Genomic DNA, 24,318 nt, shown 5'->3' on the forward strand with positions numbered 1-24,318 from the left:
TTTAATGAGGTAAACCTTTCATTCAAACCATCTGCTGAGAGGTCTATACCGTTCCATTAGTCTCACATAGACAGACTTCTGATTATCGCCTTAAGGTTTGACATCGGTTTGCTGCTTATTCTGAACATGAACTGCCCACTTAGACAGGAAGAGACTATCTAATCAACATGAAATCAACCAATAATAGTTTGTTTTATGTCGTTTAGAGGCAGGTGTGGTTAGTTTTTGATTTAACTGTTTAATTGTGTCATGACATGGAAGTCATAAAGTATCATTTTTTATATATATATTAAAATGTTTTAATACAATATGGATAGGAAAATGTCACTATTTTTTACTATTTATTATATGTTGGTGCAGATTTTCACTGCATTTTACTTCTTGCCTTAAACATTGTGGATCTACTGTAATTGGCTACAATGTTTGTTTGGTTGAAATGATGATGATGAAATGAGGAAGATGAAAAAACGTAATCCATTTCAGAGTTAATACATGTGTATCAAGATAATGAATATCAACAAAGTAATGAAAGATGTCAAGATAAGTAATTTTATTTATATCGACCTGACCTGAGCAGGACAATCATAATATCAATGTCATAGATTGGAAGCACAAGTTAATCCTAATCCAGTCATGCCGAGTCAAGCTGCTACTCTGCTAGGGGACCTGAGGATATAAATAGCTCCAGCTGCTGGTCGATCCCACCATTGGAGGGAATTGCCTGGAGCATCTTGTTAGAGGTGGAGTCTGGATGAGGGGAGAGACCTTGTCTCACAGTGAGTGAGAGAGAGAAAGAACTGATAAAAACTCTTGTCTATATTTCTTATGAAGGGCTCTTTATTTCCTGATATAGCTGATCAGTTTGGTTGTCTCCCAACAACTTGTGTAGAACTTCACTTATCAGAAGTTTCGACCATTTTTGAAAATCTTTTGATGATATTCAAAATGTATTGATATAATTGCTCTAAAATGGCATAAAAGGGCATTTTTTAAATAAAAAAACGAACTTTTTGACCAAATAGCCAAATGCAAAAGGCTTAAACTATTATTTATATCCATCAATACAATAATACTTACTTTAAACTCAAATATTTATCTACATATTTTTACGAAAACATTTCAAGGTACAGTCAAACCAAAATTTATTCAGACACCTTGAACATTTCATTCTTTATTACAGTTTATTCGCTATAGTTTAAAAAAAATGGTAATAAAATATGACAAGATCTCAGAGTTAAACTGTGAAAATAATCTTAATTATGTCAGATAACACTTAAGCAAAACATGGTCAGGTCAAAGTGTCTGAATAATTTTTGGTTCCAAATTTGTATCAGTTTTACTGGTAGTCCACTGTATGAAGAATTTTTGAGTATAATATGTCACAGTTTACTTTATTTTGCTATCCTCACTTACATAAATGAACTATAGTGTCCTGCAACCACTAGTAAAAATATATATCAAAAATATAAAAAATGTCTGAATAATTTTTGGTTTGACTGTATGTAGTCATTTAATAATATAATTTTTAATAGTTATATTAAAAAAAATATAGAACATTATAATAATAGTTATATTAATAAAAATATAATTAATATTAAATTAAATATAATTAGCAAAAAAATAGTTGAACTGTTTTGAATCGATTTATTCTAACAAATTGTACAAATGTAAGTTTTCGACGTTATTAAAAAATCTGCTGTGATGAAAAATAGATCGCGAAAAATTGTGAGTTCATTTTGAAAAATATATTGTGATGTCACAAGCAAGTCACGTGTGTTTAATCTACTTTGTGATCAAAATAAACTAGTCAGTGCACCATTAAATACTAGAATCCCATTGTTTTTCTAAGAAACTTTCCAGGACTTGCTGTTGACCCCTTGACCTCAACATAATGAGGGTGACAGTTTGGTCAGGACTCGTTTGGGTGATATCGTGTAATGGCATATTAGCATGTTTGGGGTGCACTTATGGATACGGTGGTCCATTAACTGGGATAATTGGCGATGGCAGCTATACATTATCCTCTGTTTACTGTAAACACGTCATTTCGGTTCAGCGTTTCAGTTTTTGAGCACCTGCTTTCAGAAATAGGCACGCTATGAAGGATTGCGTGTCTGTACATACAGCATGCTTTCTTTCTGTTTGTTTTGGCTCGCTGATGGCTGGATTGGCGATGCCTTCATTGCCGCGAGATTCGGCGGACACGCCTCGATGATAGCGGCCAGTTTTCCATGCACATCTCTTTAAGCTGTGATTACAGTGCCTGAGAGGCTGTAATTGTGTATTCATCGCAAGCCTCCGAGTAAAGCGTGGGTGCCAGTGACCAGTGATTTTCGCTGCACTTGAATTAATGGAATAAATTTCAAGGCTTCCAGTGAAGCGCAATTTTACTGCCCCATCCGTCCAGGTGGACAAGTTAGCAGGGCTTTTAGATGGCACTAAGGGCTTGGGTTCAGGAACATTGAGGGTTTATTTTTTTGCCGTTGTCTTCCAGTAGTTGACTGGATGAGAAGATAATTGTCCTGTAGATGATAGCATGAGCCTGGGGAAGATAAGAGCATCGATTGATTTCGGTAGTGCTGTAGACTGTTCTAGTCTTATGAAGAATAAACATGTTGCAGTGAAGCTTAATGGGAGCTGTATCCTGTTGGTTGAATTATGATTTTATACACGCACACACTTGCAATTCACTTTCTCTGCGCTGCTCAAGGCCAGATGCGTGGTTGGTGCCAAGTGTGGACGGCTATATGGAAGAGCTGAGTGTGTAGGCCTTTTACTTAAGCGGCTGTTTAGACTAAAAGAGACTTTTTAAGAACACTCCTCTAGCTGCCGGCGTTTGGCTCTTAGCCTGCGCAGCCGAGCTAATGTTCAGGGACTGCTGCATTCAGGGGTCGTTAGAGCCACCCGGCTGGTAAACACACGCGCCGATACCACGGCAACCTCGCTGATGTCATTATGACCTCATAAGCGACTTCATGTCTCGCTTATTTAAAGACTGAAGGGTGGAGGAGTGGGGATGGAAAACTGAAAGACCCCATCGCTCTCCCTCTCATCCCTCTCTCTCTTTCTCAATGTGAATCTCACAAAGCATGTCCAGGTTAAATGGATGTCCCAAATGTTCAAATGAAATAAAAATGTCCCAAAGATCAAATTAAATAAATGGATTATATTTTATATAAATAGGGTTTGGTAAGGTTGGTCATCCAACAACTGACTAGTCAGTGAATAATTCGCTTTTTTAAACTTTATTTAAAGGGCATTCAGAGATGTAATGTGCTAACAGTGACTGTTGGTCTGTAAGAATATAGATTGGTGCAGTGATGATGTGTTTTTGTAAGCCTACCCGGAAGTTAGCATCACACGTTGACAAAAACCCAATAGGATTTTTCTATAGACAAGAATAAGCTCTGTGACCAACAAAAATTTATGATACTTACACGTTTTGTCCATGAAGATCATTTTTACAAATGAACACAACTTTTATGAATTTTGAAGCCTAAATACCATCGCCAGTAATAAAAAGCTTACCTTAGGCTATAAATGAACTGCACCACAGTCACTCGACTTCAACGTCACTTCCATTAAGATTCTAATAACTCTGATTTAAAAAAAAAAAAAAAAAAAAAATCCCTGAAAGTGTAAATTAAAATAGTTTGCAAGAGTGCAATTATAAACACAACAAGACTGTGAAAGCGCACTAGTGCGTAGATGAGTTTACTTGTTGCCACCCAGCGCATTTTCACAAAAGTTTCATGACCACCAGAATATTTTGTTGTATGAATCTCAGAACATGCAGTATGTGACCCTGGACCACAAAACCAGTCATAAGTCGCACAGGTTTGTAGCAATAGCCAACAATACATTGTGTGGGTCAAAATTACCAATTTTTCTTTTATGCCAAAAATCATTAGGATATTAAGTAAAGATCATGTTCCATGAAGATATTTTGTAAAATTCCTACTGTAAATATATCAAAAATGTATTTTTGTGAGTGGATATGCATTGCTAAGGACTTAGTTTGGACAACTTTAAAGGCGATTTTCTATATATTTCGATTTTTTTTTTTTTTTTTTTTTTTTTTTTTTTTTTTTTTTGCACCCTCAGATTCCAGATTTTCAAATAGTTGTATCTCGGCCAAATATTGTCCTATCTTAACAAACCACACATCAATTACACACAGCTTATTTATTTAGCTTTCAGATGATGTATAAATCTCAATTTAAAAAAAATGACCCTTATGACTGGTTTTGTGGTCCAGGGTCACATATATCAAAAGAGCTTTTAAACAAAACAAAACAAAAAAACCCACACATTTTATTCTAGCTTCATGCATTCTTTTTTATCAACACTTGAATGTGGGTAAGTTTTACAAAAAAAGCCACATTTTGACCAAAAAGCTGAGAAAATCGCTTTTCTGTCAAAGACTACGACTGGATCAGATTCAGAGCAATGATCAAAACATAGATGGATTTGATCGCGTCCCTTAACACCCCCAAAGCTTGCGCTGTCCTATACCTTGTCCTGGGTTGACATTTAATTCAGTAACATTAGGCAGTTTTGATTTATATGCTGTTTAATGTTGATGATTGCGTTATTTTACATATGCATCTGCTTGCAAATGCTATCGAAATCTATCAGAATATGTGTAATATCACTCCCTATAACAGTGAAAACACAGAAAGTCAGAAAAATCCATCAATGGTGGGGAACCATTGTCTCATAAATGATGGAAAATTCCATCAGTGCCAGGAAAGAGTTAATGTCCCTTACAGCTTCTTTAGTCCCATTTAGCAACTTGTTAGAAACCGCCTTTTTCAAGACACGTAACGGCTTTAAAAAATCACGAGTGGGATATTACTGGTGTGTTTTATGTTGTAGAACAAAACGTGAAAATATCTTGAGCTTGTGTTCACCACAGACCTTATTTCAGGCTTTTAACCAAAATCCCATTCAAGAAAACCATTGGCCTAGGGGCGATGGAACCGGAAGTGCCATAATGCTAACTTGTTTCCAGGTTTTGGCCTATAAAAATACATCATCCCTGCAGCATGCTGGAGTCAGGTTAACAGCTCAAAGCATGTGAAATTGGCATCACATGTTGTCATGTTCTGTATGTATGGACATTCACTCACATGATTTCATTGATCAGCTTTGGTGTGACAGCAACCTGCCAACACACAGACATATTGATGAGCACTCCTGTGCAGTTCCTGCGAAAGCCCAGGGGAAACTGAAAAACAAGTGACTCATGCCATTTGTAGTCAATGTTTATGGACAAGACGGCTTACCCTGGGCTATTTATAGTGGTTTCTGTTTGGAATGAGTAAATTCTTCATCATAATTCTCCCTCTCTTTCTATCTCCCTACTATTAACTCTTTTCTCTCAATGACTGTGTTTACATGCACATGAAAATTCTGATTTAATCCTGAAATTTGTTCATATTCGAATTATGTCATATAAAGGCGTTAACCCGTTTGCAATAATGCAATTTATTTGGAATTCTGTCATGTAAGCACCTTTTTTGGCATTTTTTTCTGTTAATGTATATATAGTATGTGCATTTTCAAACAAAAAATATTAGTGTACTGTATTAGCCACCTCTTTTTTTGTCCTCATTCTGAAATTAGTCACTCCAGATTTTGCATCGTGCTCTGGACACTGGTCTGTGATCGTCAGTGTGGCCTGTCTCTCCATGGTACAGAACAAACACTCCTCTATTCGCCCGAGCATGGCCTGCGGTAACTGGGGCTCCTCTGACGTAATCAGCACGCAGTTCTGATGTTTCCCCAACACCTCATTATCCTCGGCATCCCAGCAGAGGGTCAGAGGTTCAGTCAGGGACACTGTTCTGCAGAAGGAGGCATTGGGCCAAGGGCCGGAGCCACACTGTGCTTCTCAGGAAAGGCCTGTGTGTGCTGTTTGAGGGAAGAGAAGGGAAAATGATGAGATTTTGATATTAAAAAGTTTTGGTTTAGTGTTAGGGTGTTCTCACAAGAAGCGTTCTTTTGTCCCAAATCAAACTGAATTGAAAATAATGTTAATGCACACACACACACACACACACACACACACACTACCGTTCAAAGATTTTAGAGATTTTCAAGTTCAAGACCCCTGCATTCTGCTGTATGTGGCTGTTTTTTAACCTTTTTTGAATTTCTGCTGCATTCTACCCGTGCATATGTGTGTGATAGCCTACCCATAAGTTCTGTCTTGTTTTAGTGATCATTGTAGATATGGATGCTGCTGTTTTAGGCAGGACCGATGGTGTAGTAGAGATGCCTGGACTTGCTCTCAGTAGAGTTGCACCTGCACCCATTTCCTGACTTAAATGTGATGCATTGCTGATGGATAGCAGTGCAGAGTGTTCCCTGTCCCAGGATGCATCACTCCTTACAAGGTACATGGTGTAATGGTTGACCGCCGCATTCATGGCCTTGGCGAATCAATCTCCATCAGTTCATGCTGTAGAGCGTGTGGGTGTGTATCCGTGTGCATGTTCGGCCAGTGCTGTGCATGTCAGCAAATCCCCTTTTGCAGAACTAGTGGTGCAGGGGTGATTATTTTTCTTTACACCTATATTGCATCATCCTAATTGGGTAGAAATGCATATCCCCTCTGTCCCCAGCGTGCCTCCTAACTGTAACATGCAGTGCCCTGGCTGTTACTAATGTCCATACAGTCTCCCTAAGTGTGTGCCAAGCGTCTATCCTCAGAGAGCACAGCAAAGACTGGGATTACCCCCGGCCAGTCGGCAAACTCCTAATGCAAATGTTACCTAATCCTCCCTGTAAGAAATAATTACACTAGTAAACAAACTGTAGCTCTGCATCTGAGGTTTACTTGCAGAGAAGGATCATCCAACCTCAGCACGCTCTCTGGTGAGATTCAGGTTCAATGGTGTGCACTTTACAGTTCTCAGTTGAGTGCGCCATTCAGAATTGAATTGAGAATGTTTTTTTTTTTTGTTTGTTTGTTTGTTTGTATTTTTTTATTCCTGGATTGCACTGAATTTGAATGTAAGAAAGTGAAATTGAAATGAACTGAAATTCTGATATTCAAATAACTATTTTTTAGCTAAAAAAGACAACATGAAAGTTCAATGTTGGCTTGAAAAAAGTTTTTAAAAATTTAAGTAGACTTGAAGTTTCAAGATTTATATAATGGATCGGTGGATGGACAGATGGATGGATGGATGAACGGACAGACGGACAGACAGATAGGCCGTTGGATGGATGGATGGATGGATGAACTGGTGGATGGATGGATGGACAGATGGATGGGTAAATGGATGGATGGATGGGTGGACGGATGAATGGACACATGGATAGATGAATGGACGGACGAAAAGACGGATAGATAGGCCGATGGATGGACGGACGGACGGACGGACGGATGGACGGACGGACGGACGGATGGACGGACAGACGGATGGATGGATGGATGGGTGGGTGGGCGTGTTAACGGACGGAAGGATGGATGGATGGACGGACGGACAGACAGACGGATGGATGGATGGATGGATGGATGAACGGACGGACAGACAGATGGATGGATGGATGCATGGATAGATTGGTTGAATGGACGGACGGACGGATGATGGACGGATGGATGGATGGGTGGATGGATTCAGTAAATTCCTCTTCCCGACATTCCAATTCAACTTGCTGTGAGCTGTGGCCAATGCAATTCAAATTAATTCTCATAAATTGAAAAAGAGCCACATAATGTGGGTTTTGGCCAATGGTTGTTCTCTTCTGAGCTCTCGTCTAAACACTTTTCAGCAGACCAAAATTAGTCTATTTTGAATAAAAGACATTAAAACAATATTTATTAATTCAATTAGAGTTTCTGTTTGCTAGTGCACTGTGGTTTTCTTTGGCATTTTGATTACTGCTAATATTTGTTTTTGTTTGTATGGCCACTGGGCTTTGTTTGGACTGGGCGGCGAATGCAAATATGTCTCCTGACGGCAAAGGCACGGATAAACAACGCTCTTATCACCACTTATTTATGCAAAGTAAACGTGGAGGAAGTAGTTCACTAGTTGACGGCATCCTGTCCAGCTGAGCGTGGGCTGCCAAAGAGCGTAGTGGTCAATTCCAGGGGGTGGGCATCAACGGCTCCTTTGTGACCAAGGATTTGCGTCATAAATATGATTTTATGAAATGATTTAGTCAGGGCAGTTTTTATTCCATGACATCAAATAGCCATTGACGCTGGCCTTTGTGTGGCCTCAGGGCTTCCGCTGAGGGCTTTTGTTTTGCCTGCTATGAGGTCAAAGGAGCATCCTTGAACTTGTGGCATTCAGGGCATCGTGACGTCCCATGAGTGGAGCTGACACCTCAAGCATGAATGTGGTCAGTGTTCCCCCTAAAACCTCTCCTATTCAGTAATGCACAAATGAAGAGGTCCCATGCCAGCAGTATGGACGTAATGTGGTGTCAGAGGCTATTTATTTCAGACCACTTGTCTGCTTTGTTCACCTTGGCATAGTTTTAGCCTGGCAAAAGAGACAGTATTATATATTATAAATAATGTAAAGCAGTCCTAATAATGGTGAAAGTCCTAGTTTATGGTGATTTGTTGATGGTATTCAGGGGTTCCCAGACTTGCGTGAACGTTTGAATAAGCTAAATTTGCCTCCTTTCTCTATTTATTCTAATTACACGGTGTTAAAAAGGAAGGAACATAAAATGTCTTACTTGTTCTTGTGTTGAATTTCATTGCTCATTTAACCCACAAACCTTTTGGGCCTCGCATACACTCCAGGTCGTAAAGCCATTTAACTTATCAACACAAGCATCCTCACTGCGGAATGTAATTGCTCAGTTCCTCAGTTTTCTTCAGATCTATCTGTTATGAGAGAGGGATGATTGAAGAAGATGCCGCAAGCCAGGGCTCTTCCTGATTCCAGTGACGCTGTTCATGTTCGCTAGTAGTGAATCTAACCAAGATCTGTCACAGGAACATGAGGTTTCTTTCCTCTGTTTATTCTGATGTCTGGTACGATGCTGGTGCTGTTCTGTACTCTATGTGCACATTTTTAAGGATATTTAAGATGCTTTTCGATTGGACAGTTGCTTCATACTATCGTTGTTTTTCGGTACTTAAAAATAAGGAACATTACAAGCAATTTGAGCCAACAATATTCATAGTGTATGAATATATAGTGCATATATGTGTATGAAATATTTAAATGAGCATTAATGGATTCATTAAAAAAAAAGTTTATTAAAAAAATATTTGTATATTTATAATAAAATTTTATATTTTAGTTTGTTTTATTTTTAATTAATGACAATTTTATTTACATTTTTGTAATTTTTTTTTTTTTTTACTTTTAGTTTTTTTTTTTTTTTTTTATTGACAAATTTATTTATGTAATTATAAGTTGTATTTTACTTCTTGTTTTAAAAAATTCATTATTTGAATTGTTTAAAGGGGACCTATAATGCCCCTTTTACAAGATGTAATATAAGTCTCTGGTGTCCCCAGAATGTGTCTGTGAAGTTTCAGCTCAAAATCATTTCATAGATCATTTATTATAGTTTGTCAAGTTTACCCCAATTTGGGTATGAGAAAAAACACACCATTTTTGTTGTGTCCCTTTAAATGCAAATGAGCTGCTGCTCCCGGCCGCTTTCCAGAAGAGGGCGGAGCTTTAACAGCTCATGCTTCGGATGCTCAACAACAACAAAGCTGGAGAATCTTACGCAGCCAAAATGACGTCTGTCAGTAACTGTGTTCATTACGCTAATTCACACAATTGGACGACGATATGTAAACATTGTATGTTAATGTGTACGCGCTTGCGACAACAATACAATGGTGATTTCTAAAGGACTCATTTTTGCAGCATAAAAGTTACTTTGATCAAACAATCTTAGAATTTAGGCTTGCCTGAAAGTTTAAATCAGTTTTAAAAGCTTTATGTACTCTAGGTACTGTTCAGTTTGTTGTTTTTCTCATTTGTTGTCTCTTTTCTCACTTTTCTCAGTTGATGTGAGTGCGGCGCTGCCACTGCAAGTGCCGCCTTCTGCCATCCCTATGGACCTGCGTGTAGATCACCAGTTCGCCCTGGCGCCAACGGACCCGGCCCAGCGTGAGCAGCAGCTGCAGCAGGAGCTACTGGCCCTCAAGCAGAAACAGCAGATACAGAGGCAGCTCCTGATCGCAGAGTTTCAGCGGCAGCACGAGCAGCTCTCACGCCAGCATGAAGCGCAGCTGCAGGAGCATGTCAAGGTGAGGCGAGCGCCGCTGACTCGGGGTGGGCGGTATAGAGTGCTGCAGGGCTGATGTATTTTTGTAGACCACCCTGGATGTTAGCATCACCCTGGATCCCTCAACAAAAGCCAACAGAATTTTTCCACGGACTTCTGGATTAGTGCAGAAAATAAGCTCTGCAACCAACAAAAGTTTATGATTCTTACGCATTTTTTTTTTTAAGATAATCATCACAAATGAACACAACTTTTATGAATTTTCAAGCATAAATACAAGGGCCAGAAGTAAAAAGCTAAATGTAAGCTGTAAATGAATTGCACCACGGTCGCATGACTTTAGGCTTCACGCCGACGGACTGTTGGTTGAATGTCTGATGCATTAGGCACACCAAATTATAAACAATTTGGGTGTTTTGAAGTCGTCGCTTGATTGGTTGAATTCTCGATTTCCAGGAGACGTGTGTGTCACGTTCTGTAATAGTCTGCCTAGAAACAAAGCTGTTGTGAAGCCAAACCTCCTTATGGAAGGTGAAAGAGCGCTTACCAGGATCAACTAAATGCTGGATTTTCAAAAGCATGTGAAGTTAACAGCACTATTGTTGTGTCATTGTGGCAGTAAACTTGCACAACATTCTTGAATGAATTGCACTCTGGTCTGTTATTGTGGGGACATTGACTTTACATTTTCTCACCCCTAAACATGATGCGGAACAAACTGTGACTGGTTGCTTGGCCAATGAAAACTGCTATGGAGTCCAGACCTTCTGAAGGTTTGGCTATGTGAGACTACCATGACTTCAAAATTACCACCATTAAGCTTCCGACAACTTTTTTGGTCTTTACGTTTTCCCTTAAAATATTTTCCCTGAAATTTTAAGTTAGAGCGCAGGAGTGCGATTATTAACAGAAAGTGGTGGTGAAAGCAAACTAGCACGTAGATGAGTTTACCTGTTCGGCGTGATGGCGTTTAATGTCCCCAACAACCTCTGTATTCCAGTTTATCCACTTGTTAGCAAATGCATTTTTCAAGACAAGTAAAAAAAAAAAATAATAATAATAATAAAGAGGGGTATTTAGGGCATAGGATTTCCACAAATATCATAATTTTTCTTCCATGTTTTAATTTTAACAAAAAAACCCTCTGTTGTGCAGCACTTTGTTTACCCAAAAATTAAAGGAATTATTACTTTTTTTTTTAATTTGATTACTTTTTAAAAAATTTAATTGTTTGTCTTCATTGGATTACCACCATATTTGATGAAAAGAAAATGGAATTAAATCATAAATCCAGAGAAATTAAAACTGACAACACAGAATTTCTTAAAAATAAGACATTTTATAGGGACCAGTTATTGTAAAAATGTTTAGGAAATTATTAAAGTGTTAAAGTTTTATGAATTTAATTGATTAGACATGCTTTTTGATTATTAAAATGAAATTAAACCATTAAAATAGAATCTATAAAAAATAAAACTGAAAATTTGAAAATTTGGGAAATTCTTTACATTGTATAAGTTAATAATAAATAATAACACTTTCCCCACCAGCATTTTTAAAAAAAACTTTCCAGCCACCGCCAGCATTTTTGATAATTTTCACAAAAGTGTCATGCCCCCCAACCATACCCCCCCCCCCAAGAATATTTTGTTGTATGAATCTCTGAACATGCAATATATCAAAATAAAGAGCAGAGCCTCCGCTTTTAAACAAACAAATAACAAAAAGCCTGATTTATTCTAGATTCATGCATTCTTTTTTTTATCAACACTTGAATGTGGCGAAGTTTTATAAAAAAAATAAAATTAAAAAAAAAGCAACATATTGAACAAAAAGCTTGAGAAAATCGCTTTGTTTTGTTTTTTTTGTGCATAAGCAGTGCTTTTATCGCTTGTTACTGCTTCTTTTTTGTCTGTGTTTTGATCCGGAGATTCAGTACTCTTTCAGAAGATGTATAATAGCGCCCCCTACCGTATAACAGTGAAAACACGGAAAGCTGGAAAATTCCGTCAAGGGGAAGCGTTGTCTCATAAATGATGGAAAATTCTGTCAATCGTGGGGAAAGAGCTAATTAGACATGCTTTTTTGGTTACTGAAATTGAATCAAATGATTAAAATGGATTCCAGAAAAATGAAAACGGTAAATGCTGAATGTGGGAAGCCCTAGGTATTTCTGATGTATTTTATGTCATAGAATAAAATGTGAAAATATTTCGAGCTTGTGTTAACCACAGACCTTATTCCAGGCACACATTTAAATCGAGAGCTGTGACTGTTGGTTTTTGGGAGGTTTCGATGTTACTCACACAAAGCTGTTATATGAAATAAGCACACAAGCCATACTGACTGCTTTTTTTTTATACTTTTATAGTGCTTTTTTGAGCTTGACGGTCGTGGTCACTGTGAATTGTATGAATGGGCAAGTGGTGCTTGAACATTGCTTAAAATGTCTAATTATGTGTACCATGGATAAAATAACAGCACATAGGTGTGGAACGACATGAGGAGGAGTAAATAATGACAGAATTTTCACTTTATTCCTTTAAGAAGCTCACGATGCTGCGGTTCTCGTCTCCGTTCCTCCCTTACCCACGCTTCTGTCTTCGATTTTCCATTTCTTTGTGTGGATTGTGCGGAATGAAGTTTGTTTGGATATTGAATATTTGTTGGTGAGTGTGATGCAGAACACTTGGTAAATGTCTGCATCATACGGGTCTGTCATGTCTGTGGTTTCCCGAGGCAGCGCTGCTGTCATTGGCCTCCAGACTGAGCTTTCATTGTGAGGCCGGCGACTGCAGCGGGGAATGAGGACGGCCAATGGGTGCCTGCGATCGCTATGGGAACTCTGTCCTTGGGAAACACCGGGAGCCTGTGAGCTCAGCAGACCTCCGGCTTTGCTGTGTTGCCACAGTGAGGTTTCTGGCCAATGGGAGCGAGGCAGCCCTGAGTGTGCTATAAATAGCCTCACAGGCTGCGGGCAGTGTCAGAGCTAATCTCACTGCTAAATGGACAAAATGTAACATAGGGGTTTGATGGATGCCGTGCTTTTGCCGTGACACTTTGCTGATGATAGGGAGAAGAGAACCGATTGGGTTTTTCTGCAGTTTCTCACTTAACTGCAAACTGCAGAAATGCTGAAAGAGATGTTTCCTGTGCAGTCAAAGATTTAATTATGAAACACATTCTCATTATTTAGTCATTATTGTTGGATGGTCTAGTCATGCTTGAGGCTGTTCTCCAGATTTAAATCCTATTGAACAAGAATTTCACCAGCTGAAGAGGAGACTAAAGGCAGAAACTCCCCTAAACAAGCAACCGTTGAAAATGGCATTTCAAAGTGTGAAACCAAGAGTCTGGTGATGTCTATGGGTCACAAACTTTACAATTAAATATTAGCTTTTACACTTTTACATATGCTTTAAGTTAAACCATCACAATACTTACGCTCACATTAAGCAGGTTGATGCCTGGTCGCATTAGAAAAACGTACCTGTGGGAACGTTTTCGCGAGTCGCAAAATACGTACCAATACGTACATATCACTGCAGTTTCAATGAAGGTGAAATGTCCACTGAGTGGCGCTAAAAGCATGTTCATTTTTTTGCCGGAACAGATAAACTTGAATATGGTACGTTTTTATGACGTTGGTTTTTATATACGAATCACCGCAGTTCTGATTTGAAATTTTGTTCGGTGAGTGGCGCTAAAAGTGTAGTGCTCCAAAAGCAAATGTGACATAAAAAACATCCATAATCATGCTGTTTTAGCTTGTTTTGATCTCTCATCTTTGAGCTCTTTTACTGTGACTCGTTTTTCCCTGGATTCGTACCGAAGGCTTCCTCATCCTAAATCCAACTCCGTATCAGCTGAGTGCACAAATCGTGCACTTTGGTAAAAAGCGTTTTGAAGTCATAACATAATATTGTGCAAGGAGTCGTAAAAACAAGTCTTTATTAATCCATAAGCTGACCCTGTAATCGTAACTGTGTATGAAAACGATTAAAAGCGCTTGCTGTTTTAATGCCTCTAGTGTTCAATGCAGTTGGAAACTGCAGTGATATGTACGTATTGGTACGTATTTTTGTGACTCGGAAAACGTTCCCACATGTACGTCTTTCCATGAGACCAGGTTGGAGCTAAAAGTGCTGTACTTCTTAGTTGGTAAAACATTTTGTGTTGAAACGGTCAATAATAAAATGTGACATTCTGTACTTCTGCCTAATATTAATCTTTTAATCATATTTATAGATGTCTTGACACCACAGCTAACAAAGCAATTTTGCCTTTACTGTTCCAATACTTACAGAGGGCACTGTGTGTGTATATGTATGTATACACACACATATATATATATATATATATATATATATATATATATATATATATTAGAGATGCACCGATACCAAATTTCTCTGCCGATACTGATAGCCGATTATTCAGAATGATATCGGCCGATACCGATAGTTTGGTTTTTCTTAAGGAAAAAAAAATCTCTCCCAAAAAATGTTGCAAACTATACAGGGAACCCTCTCATTTGGTACACTACAATATTAGAGTTTACAATTAACAGCAGAGGTATTATATTCAGCTGCTGTTTATTTTCAGATATAATAATTACACTCAAATAAAAACTGAAATGTGTGTATAAAACTTGGTATCACATAAGGTAGTTTTCATAAGCACTTGTCTTCATGGCAAATTTGCACAAACATATAATTAACAGTAAATAAGCTCCTCTAGTGTTTTTTTTTTTTATATATATATATATATAAATAGATAGCTAAGGAACTGTGAACATTGGAAAACATTCCTGAGGTAAATGTGACGTCACATTGTTCACAAGCTGTTTTATTGACGTCTTTCCGTGATTGAAACACAAATAAAGTGATTACATGAGACATTCTGGTAAGTTGTACAATATATTTCAACATACCTTTGATGTTCATTCATGTTTTTCGAGATAAAAGAGGAAGAAAAGACTCGCGCTCCGTGCTACCGCCTGAGCTGAGGCATTACAGCGATCTGACACGTCACATTTAAGAGCGTCAAAACGCCATTTATTGTTTGAATTTCATGATAAATTGGACAGAATTTGAAAACTGGCACTTTAATTCTTATCAGAAGTAATAAAGCACAAATCTTTTTGCGATTATTGGATGGGAGGCGCTACAAATAATATTTGATGTAGGAAAAAAAACGCAGACCTGGCAACCCTGGCTTGAACTACGGGTGATTCATAGGGTCAAAAAGAGCCTGCTTTAACGTCACTATTTTTAAACTGTTAATGCGTTAAAATTCAACACAAGAGTGATTTTCTTCACACACAGTATGTATGAGTTGCAGTCTGAACACGTCTTTCCACACCCTTTTGATTGACAGGATATAATCACCCCTGACCATCGGCAGTTTTTAAACAATCGGCCGATAATGATTATAATAGCTTTTATATAATGTGTTAAAATAATTTAACACACCCATTAATATGATTATCCTACATTTTACTGTCACATATATAACAATAATTTGAACATATAAATTGATTTAATTCATTTAAAAAATATTATATATGATTATCCAAAATGTTACTGTGGAAAAAAAAAAAAAAAAAAAAACTTCTCCTTGCCCAGTGATGTACATAAAACCGTGTGCAGATTGAAGTTTATGAAAACAAATGTAGATTTTTGAATATACATGACATGAAAAAAGTACATTGCATTGACCAAGCACTTGTGTCTGCATTTGTATGTGCGCAAAGAATTTTTCTGGCCTTAAACAGCCCAGATGTGATGTGAAGTGGCGGTTAGACCAGTGCATGTTGATGGGGTGAGGTAGATGCCATGGCTTGAAAAGCTCCAGTTAGAAATGCCAAAGCTGTGCCTGATGAGGAAGAGTCTTTGCGGTTCGGGCAATGTGCTCTCCGTTCTACATGTCATCACAACCTCTAGCCTCATTCTGCCAAGTGACAGACGCCCATGAGTCATCGCTGGTGATCTCCAGGATCTGCAGAAAGAGAAGTGGAAATTGAGAGGAAGGTGTTATATAACCAAAAAGAGGACTTTAGTCTATTTGGATAAAATCATCTACTTGAGTAACTGCTTACTTACAGACTAGCCATGTGCTGTATTACACCCTGTGCTAGTGGTAATGCGATTTAACTGACCAGAATCGCCAGTATCCACTCAACATCCAAGCATCAGAGACGGCTGCCTGTATATAGCTCTGATATTACCCATCACAAGCCGGTAATGGATGTGACTGCTGCTGAGCTGAATAACTGTCGAAGTGGAAATGCAGTTAGAAGGAAATGTTTTACGAAATGTCTGCATTTACAGTGCACAGTGTGAGAGAGATTACCACCGTCTTTTTAGTTGAGGAGTTGTTGAGGTAATTGCATACGTTAGTTTCATCTGAAAAAAGTGCTTCACAACAAGACATCGATAAAAACATTCAGGAACTTTGTTCTTGTATGATGTCATTTTTTGCATCCTGTTCTTAGTTGTACAGCTTTGGTTCAGCTTGAGTCAACGTGAAATGCTGTTTGCTACTACTGAAACGGTAATCTGATTTGTTTCCATGTGAAACATGTTAGTTAAGAAAAAATACACACACTACTTTTCAAAAGTTTGGGGTCGGTAAGATTTGCTCACCAAGTCTGCATTTATTTAATCAAAAATACAGTAAAAAAAAAAGATATTACGATTTAAAGTAACTGCTTTGTATTTTAATGACGGCTGTCAAAAATAACATGTTAATTTTTGGGAAAATAAGTGTAAATATTTGTAATGCTAATGTTGTATTGAGAGGATCAATCCTCACATAAAAATATTGATACCAAAAGTTTTAATTGGTCATTTTTTTACTTAATTAATGTGCAAAATAAACTTTGTGGGGAAAAAAATGAACTGATAGTTCTCATTCAAACAAAGAGAGCTGCTACTGACAGAGGCAGAAACATCACTATATTACTATATACAGTACTTCATACAACACACTATATTAAAAGCACGGCTAAATGTGACATTTATTATAATGGGTTTATGTGAAGATTGTTCACATAGATTAAAAGTTCAATCATTTTTAAGCCTGTTACATGTTAAAAATGATGGCTTTCAATTATACTGTAATGTTAAATGGATATAATTACTCATTTCATCCCTAAAAAATCAACTTCAGTAGCAGTATTGGTATCGATACTGGCCTTCATTCATACTTAATAAAAAGATGCCATTAAACAAGCATTTTAAATATACCATCTTTATATTGTTTCCAGATTAACTTGAAGATACAATGTGGAAAATATGTTTTACAACATAAAAATATAATGTAATTAAACAAATTTTAATGTTTCGATTATTCGTTTGTAACATCTTTACTGTCACTTTTGATCATTTTAACGCATTCCTACTGAATAAAATTTCTTTTAAAAAATAATTACTGACCCTAAACTTTTGGATGGTAGTGTTATTATTTCACAAGACAAAACACTTTCTATATATTTACATTTTACGCAAAGGACCTCGAGACGGGAATCGAACTCGGGTCGCCGTGAATGCATGTGTCGGCGCACTAACCACTAGGCTATCAGCGCCGACCAGTTTTGAATTTTTGTTCTTCTCTCTCTCTCATTCAGCATCAGCAGGACCTCCTGGCCCTGAAACATCAGCAGGAGCTCCTGGAACACCAGCGGAAGTTGGAGCGCCATCGTCAGGAACAGGAACTGGAGAAACAGCAGCGGGAACAGAAGCTCCAGTTACTCAAAAACAAAGAACGCGGCCAAGAGAGTGAGTGTCCTAAAACATCTCGTTACCTGATTGAAACACATAAAGATCTTCCAGTTATTAGGCTAATTAGCACTGTGGCGTAGATGTTAGTCTAACTGTACTTGCTTTTCATAACCAAAATTGACAAAGTTTCACACTGAATTAGTCAAAAAGCCCATAATGTTGTCAAAGGCAAGGTCTAGTGGTTAGATCAGATATCACACACCGCTCATGCAGATGATATGAGTAAGTCTTGCTTACATCCTTTCCTTCTGAGTCTGACCATAAGTTCCTGTTTTCTTTCTGAAAAAAATTTCAATAAAGTAGCAAAAGAGCAAAAATAAAATAAAACAAGATTTTTATGGGTGTTTGCTTATGCAAAACTGTATATAATTTATTCCCAGTTTGAATAACTTTGTTATTACAGCAAACAGTGAACCAGGCTATTTAAATGTTGAGCAAGCAATCTCATTGGGTGCAGGATCAGCAGAGGCCAATCAGCTTGTGCCATGCGGTAATGATGTGATAGCTTGCAGATTGCATGTAAAGGACCTATCAGCCTGTGCCCTCTAGAGTTTTATGACTGAACTAGATAATTAATAATTATGTAATAATACAAAATTTCCTGTACAAAGGTAAAAAATGCCCAATTGAAATCAATTCCAGGGGGTAAATATCGTCTCCCCTTAATGGAATTGTGACCCTGCTTGGGGCGTATGTGCCTCCACCTCCTTCACTGTGAATCTGTGGTATTTTTTCTTACATTTTATTATCCGTCAGGCCAAAATTGTTGGTCTAATAGCTTAAAAAGTAATATCACACCTCTTGTGTCCATTAAGTTTGTTGCACGCAATTTATTTAGTTACAGGTATGAGAAACTTGCACTAGTTCTGAGTATTTTCTAGTATATTCTTATCTTGAATGTTCCTGGCAGTACAGCCAGTCTATTTTTATCCATCTCTGTTGTTGTTGACACGGCGGTCACCTGTTGCCTGCGAGGAGCGCGTGTTGTCTGGCGGCGCAGATGTGTACGTACACCAGCGACGGCCTCTAGGGACATGTTTACAGACGATGGGAAAGGTGGTAATTGAAGGAAAAGCTGTGAGAATTCATCCATCTGATGTGTTCCTTTCAGAGTGAGAACAATAGTGAGAAAAAAGACATCTTTGTTTAACCGTTGCAGTCTCTGTGGAATTGGAATAGAAAGTCTGCTCTCTATTTAAGACAGGATAAAGGGACTGTTTCTCTCAGATGTAAAGAGATATCTGAACCGAGTCGTGCTGCAGTGGAATAGCTGTTTATCGACACCAGAAAACAAGTGTCAGCCTTTGTAGTCGTGATCAATTGGAGACTGTTCGATCTTCTCTGTCTCATGCTGAAGAGACTATTAAGAGTTTTTTAAGACCATTTAAAAGACGAAATTACAGCGCTGCAAATTACAGGGTGTAGAAATGGTGAAGAAATTGACAGTCACAAATGCATAAAAGCCTTCCCAAGGCTTTTAGAGAAATCTAGCTGTATAACGCAGCTAGAGGCTTTGAGAATGCCATTAATGTCCCGCTGCTTGGATGTTTGTGATCTTCCTGAAATGTGAGCTCTGATCGACAGGTGCTGTGGCGAGCACTGAGGTGAAGATGAGGTTGCAGGAGTTTGTCCTCAACAAGAAGAAAGCGTTGGCCCAGAGGAGCCTCAACCACTGCCTGCCCAGTGACCCGCGCTACTGGTATGGGTGAGTATCGCAACCTGCTCAGGGCTGATATTTAAAAAAAGGAGATTTTTTAGGGGCCCGTTTACATCTGACTTTAACAGAGTGTTCAACTGAGACAGATTTACATGCAGTTTACACTTATGGTTAACATACCATTCAAATGCGTCAGGGAGAGTGTCTTTTCTGCTTTTGTGACTATATATCACATACTACATCAGTATGAGTGCAGTACGAGTTTGTAAAGTGCAAGAAAGTAAAAAATAAAATTAATATAAATGAAAAATATTAATAAAAATAAAAGGGGGAGATGAGGGGGAAAAATGTCAAATTAATAAAAAGTGAAAATTTGGGAAATAAATAATAAGTAAAATACAATAAAAAGGCATGTGCAGTAATCAAAAACAAATGTTAAAAATGTATTATATGGCTTTTTAAAAATATATAAATTTTACAAACATCTCATTTTGAGAATGTTAGCTCATTGCTATTTAAGACAAGCTCCAATATGTTTTGTTTTTTGTTTTATTTATACCCTGTAAGAATGATTATTTCAGGGTTTTTTTTTTTTTTTTTTTTTTTGCATTGTTTTTGCATATTTGTTAAAAACAGCATGGGTCATTGTGCCATGTAACTGCACCTGTCACAAGCAATTTTTTATTTTATTTTATTTTTTAAATTTATTTATTTATTCTTATTTTTTATTATTTTTTTTAAGTCCGTAACCACGGATCATCAACCAGTAATAGATATATCTAAAAATATATATTTTATTTTATTTTATTTTATTTTTTTATTATTTTTATTATTTTATTTTATTTTATGCTTCTCCAAATAATGAGCACAGTGATTGATTGACAAGCGAGTAGGTCTGTGTTTCATTGCTGTCTGAGATGCGTCAGGACAGATTGGGTTTACACTGTGGTAACAAGTACCTCTGAATATGGTTTGAGTGATCAAATACTAAAGTGGTTTGGGCCTGTTTACACCTGTATTTAGCGTTGACCGCTTGTGATCAGATCATCTGCGAGGGATCTTAATGGCTGAGCTAAAGTTCCACATGCTACATGAAGTTGATGCCAAACTTCAGAGTGAATATCCATGTAGTTTAGTTTTTTGCTTGCAGCAGTTTTCCAAAGTAAAAGCATGTTATATAAGTTTCTATTTTGATTGATTGACAGTTTCGTTTTCCCACTTCAACACACAAAAGATGTAGCTGGCTGTCATCTCTGTATTCTTGAGAAATTCGAACAAGTTTTGATTGGAGAACTCCTCATGTGTGAAAGATGAAGAGGAGGCAGTGTATCAATGTGTGAGTGTGTGTGGATGTGAACATGGGAGTGTTTGTGTGAAAAACTTACACTCCATCAAGCCCACCTTTCACACTCCTCATCTGTGAGGCTAGGAAAATGGGAAGAAAGCCTTCTTTTTTAACAAAATATTCCAGGCATTTGGATTCACATACTTCCGTACTTGTTTTTTTTTTATATATATATAAATAAGTCTCGTATACTCGCCAAGGCTGTTTACTTGTTACAGTAAAATCAGTAAAATTGTGAAATATTATTACAATTTAAAATAACTGTTTTCTATTTAAATCTATTTTAAAATGTAATTTATTCCTGTGATGCAAAGCTGAATTTTCAGCATCATTATTCCAGTCTTCAGTGTCACATGATCCTTCGGAAATCATTCTAATATGCTGATTTGCTGCTCAAGAAACATTTCTTATTATTATCGATGTTGAAAACAGTTGAGCTGACATTTGATCAAATAAAAGTATTTATTTAATTCATAAATAAATAATTAAAACCAAACTGACCCCCAAATTTTTGAATGATGCTGTATGTTTCAGCCAATTGCTTCCTCTTTTTTCAGACGTCCACCAAATTGATTACAACATTTGCACTAGGATTGATCAAAAGGGAGTTATTTCTGTATTTTCTGTGCACTATTAAACCAGATCATTGGTGCTCCTGGTCTGTTTGAGATGAGCTGACGATAGACAGATTAAATTTTTGAGTCTGCGATGATGCCAGCTGACCTCAGATGCTCCAGTGCAGTTGTTTTCTTGTTAAGGAGGAGCTAATCTCTTTATTTTTTGCAGAGCTTTGATAGGCTGCCACTGATGTTTTTGAGTCTGAATGTGTGTCGTACTCAAGCATGTTTATTTGTAAACAGAATGATGCCTCGCCCCCCGCTCTTAGGCTGCACTGAGGCATTATGGGTGATCTGAGTTTGCATTCCCGGCAGTTGGCAGAAACCGGACCTAGTGCTGGGAATGGAGAGCAGCTGTGTGTGGAAATGTCTTGAAATGCACATATTTAAGTACCTATGCTTGGTCTCATGTGTGTTTGTGATTTGTTCCACAGGAAAACCCAGCACAGCTCCCTGGACCAGAGCTCACCACCTCAGACAGGGATTTCCACTTACAACCACCCGGTGCTGGGAATGTACGACCCCAAAGATGACTTCCCACTCCGCAAGACGGGTACTGTAAAACTAACCCCCTTCTTCCCAATGTGTCCTGCCCTGTCAGGCTTTCACTAGGGTTGCTTAGACCAGTTCAGGTTTACTTACTAAGAACTGGTTCCAAAAACGCGGAACAAACTCTGTGACCTTTGCTTCCATTGACGCTTGTGGAAACCCTTTTTTTCCTTCTGTAGATGCAGAAGCCTTTTTCTCACACTCACACACAACTATATAAGATTGAAAAGTTCAGCTTCAATGGCTGCAAAATGTGCAGCAGTGTTTGACTGGCTTGAAATTAATAATATAGCTGGCTTGATATTAATAATATAATATAATATATTTTTTATTAATATTTTGAATTAGCTTTTATTTTTATATTTATTACATTGTTTTAATTTTAATTTTTAGTATTTTTCCTAATGTCCTTTTTTAATTTTTATTAGTTTTTGCTCTTTTTAAATATTACTATTTAGGTTCAATTTGTTTTTAATTTTAATTTTAGATTTAGTTTTTATTTATTTCCAGTTAATAATTTGAGTACTTCAACTTTAAATTAGAAAATTAGAAATTTAGAAGAAATTAGAAGATTAGAGATTTTATTTCATTTCAGCTTTATTTCAATTAACAAAAATGTGTTTAATAGGTGTAGTTAAACACTAAAAAAGAGTGAAAAATCAGTGTTTTGATCCCAAATTCAAAGCAATAAAGAAAAAATAAGTTAAAAAATACATTTTGCATAAATGATACCTATTTTAGGACCATTAAGCATGTAACAGTATTCACAATTTATTGACATATTTTATTTTCATGACAGTTGAATTAAAAAAAAAAACCATAAAAAAAATTGTCATTTTTTAAATTAGAATGAACTATTTTAGTACAACAAATACTGCAATGATGAATACTTATAATTGTACTTTAATAATGTAAAATTAACCAACTTTAACTTTAAAATTTACCAAATGAATTATTTAATAACAATTTAGTATTTTTTTTCATGTTACATTTAATAAGAATTTAGAAGAGAAATGTGCTAAATCATCATGAAAATAATACAATTATAAAAATGAATTGAATAAATAAATGGTTCTATTTTATTTTATTTTGAAGCATGACCAGGATGTGTTCTTGATTAATTTTTGTGAGATCCACTTTCACAAACATCTTTTAGAGACTCTTCTGCTTCACACCATCTGGAACATTCTGGAAAGTTTTGTGTTTCTGAGAAAAGACGTCTGAAGGGTTTTAGGAGGTTTAGGTAAAGACGTTCTCTGTGGCATCTGCTGTGTATTAAGAAGGGCTCCAGTGTCTGTGGGCTGGCATTGGTCCTGTGCCCCCCTGGTTCAGCATCGCTGTCTTCACTATCAGGGCTCCAGGCAGTGTGTGTTAAAGAACTTGTACCCCCTCCCTCCCTGCTGCAGGAGAGCACTCAAGGGCAATTCCTATGCAGACTGGTTTAGGTAGCGTAAGGCCTCTGTGCTCATTAATCACCCTGGAAATGGGCCTGTCAGGGACCCGCAGTACAACCTGCCCTGGGCCTTTAGCACACACAGAGCCCCGGTGAGACCTGCGTAATTACAGTGCAGGCCAGAGAGACGGGAGGGGGAGGAGTTGCGGAGTGCATTACAGTCGTAACTGCGGATGGAAGGTGAATGCATCTCCTACTACTTAAAGCAAAGTGTCCAACTGTACAGTAACCTTTATGACCTCTGGGTCCGCATGAAGATGACAATTGACATTCATTGCACTCAGAGTCCAAAATTAACTTTTTTTTTCTTTTTTTTTTTGTTAAAGGTAGGGTAGGCAATTTCGGAGAGGCTTGCAATAGCAAGCTAGCTTTGAAAGCATAAGATCCCACCCTCGCTTCAGAGCACTCTCCAAAGCCACGCCTCCTCCAAAACACATGAACGCGTACAGCAGAGTCTGCAAAGCAGCACAAGAGACAGGGTTAAATTACCTCATGTCTCAAAGGACATAACATTATAATAATAATGAATGTAAACAACTTACAGAGCTCAGACTTGTACCACCTGACTGCTGCAGATTAATTTGGTCATTGATAGCATTGACATGTCTACAATTCTGCATAACCTTATGGAACTTGAGTGCGGAACGGTGCGCGGAGGTATTAAAATACATATGTTGACATGCAGGTCA

At 37.5% G+C, this 24,318-nt stretch overlaps 1 protein-coding gene across 4 annotated transcripts in view; it reads left to right on the forward strand.

Moving 5' to 3' along the window:
* Nucleotides 1–24,318, forward strand: part of hdac4 (histone deacetylase 4) — a 236,345-nt gene that overhangs the window by 124,246 nt on the left and 87,781 nt on the right. For all 4 annotated transcript variants that reach the window (XM_051904805.1, XM_051904806.1, XM_051904808.1 and 1 more), the window contains 4 exons: nt 10,002–10,246; nt 17,855–18,005; nt 19,593–19,713; nt 22,062–22,180. In XM_051904805.1, coding sequence (XP_051760765.1) covers nt 10,002–10,246; nt 17,855–18,005; nt 19,593–19,713; nt 22,062–22,180 — 636 coding nt within the window. The remainder of the gene's footprint in view (nt 1–10,001; nt 10,247–17,854; nt 18,006–19,592; nt 19,714–22,061; nt 22,181–24,318) is intronic.

Source organism: Ctenopharyngodon idella, chromosome 9 (genome assembly GCF_019924925.1).
Source record: "Ctenopharyngodon idella isolate HZGC_01 chromosome 9, HZGC01, whole genome shotgun sequence".
Classification (NCBI taxonomy): domain Eukaryota; kingdom Metazoa; phylum Chordata; class Actinopteri; order Cypriniformes; family Xenocyprididae; genus Ctenopharyngodon; species Ctenopharyngodon idella.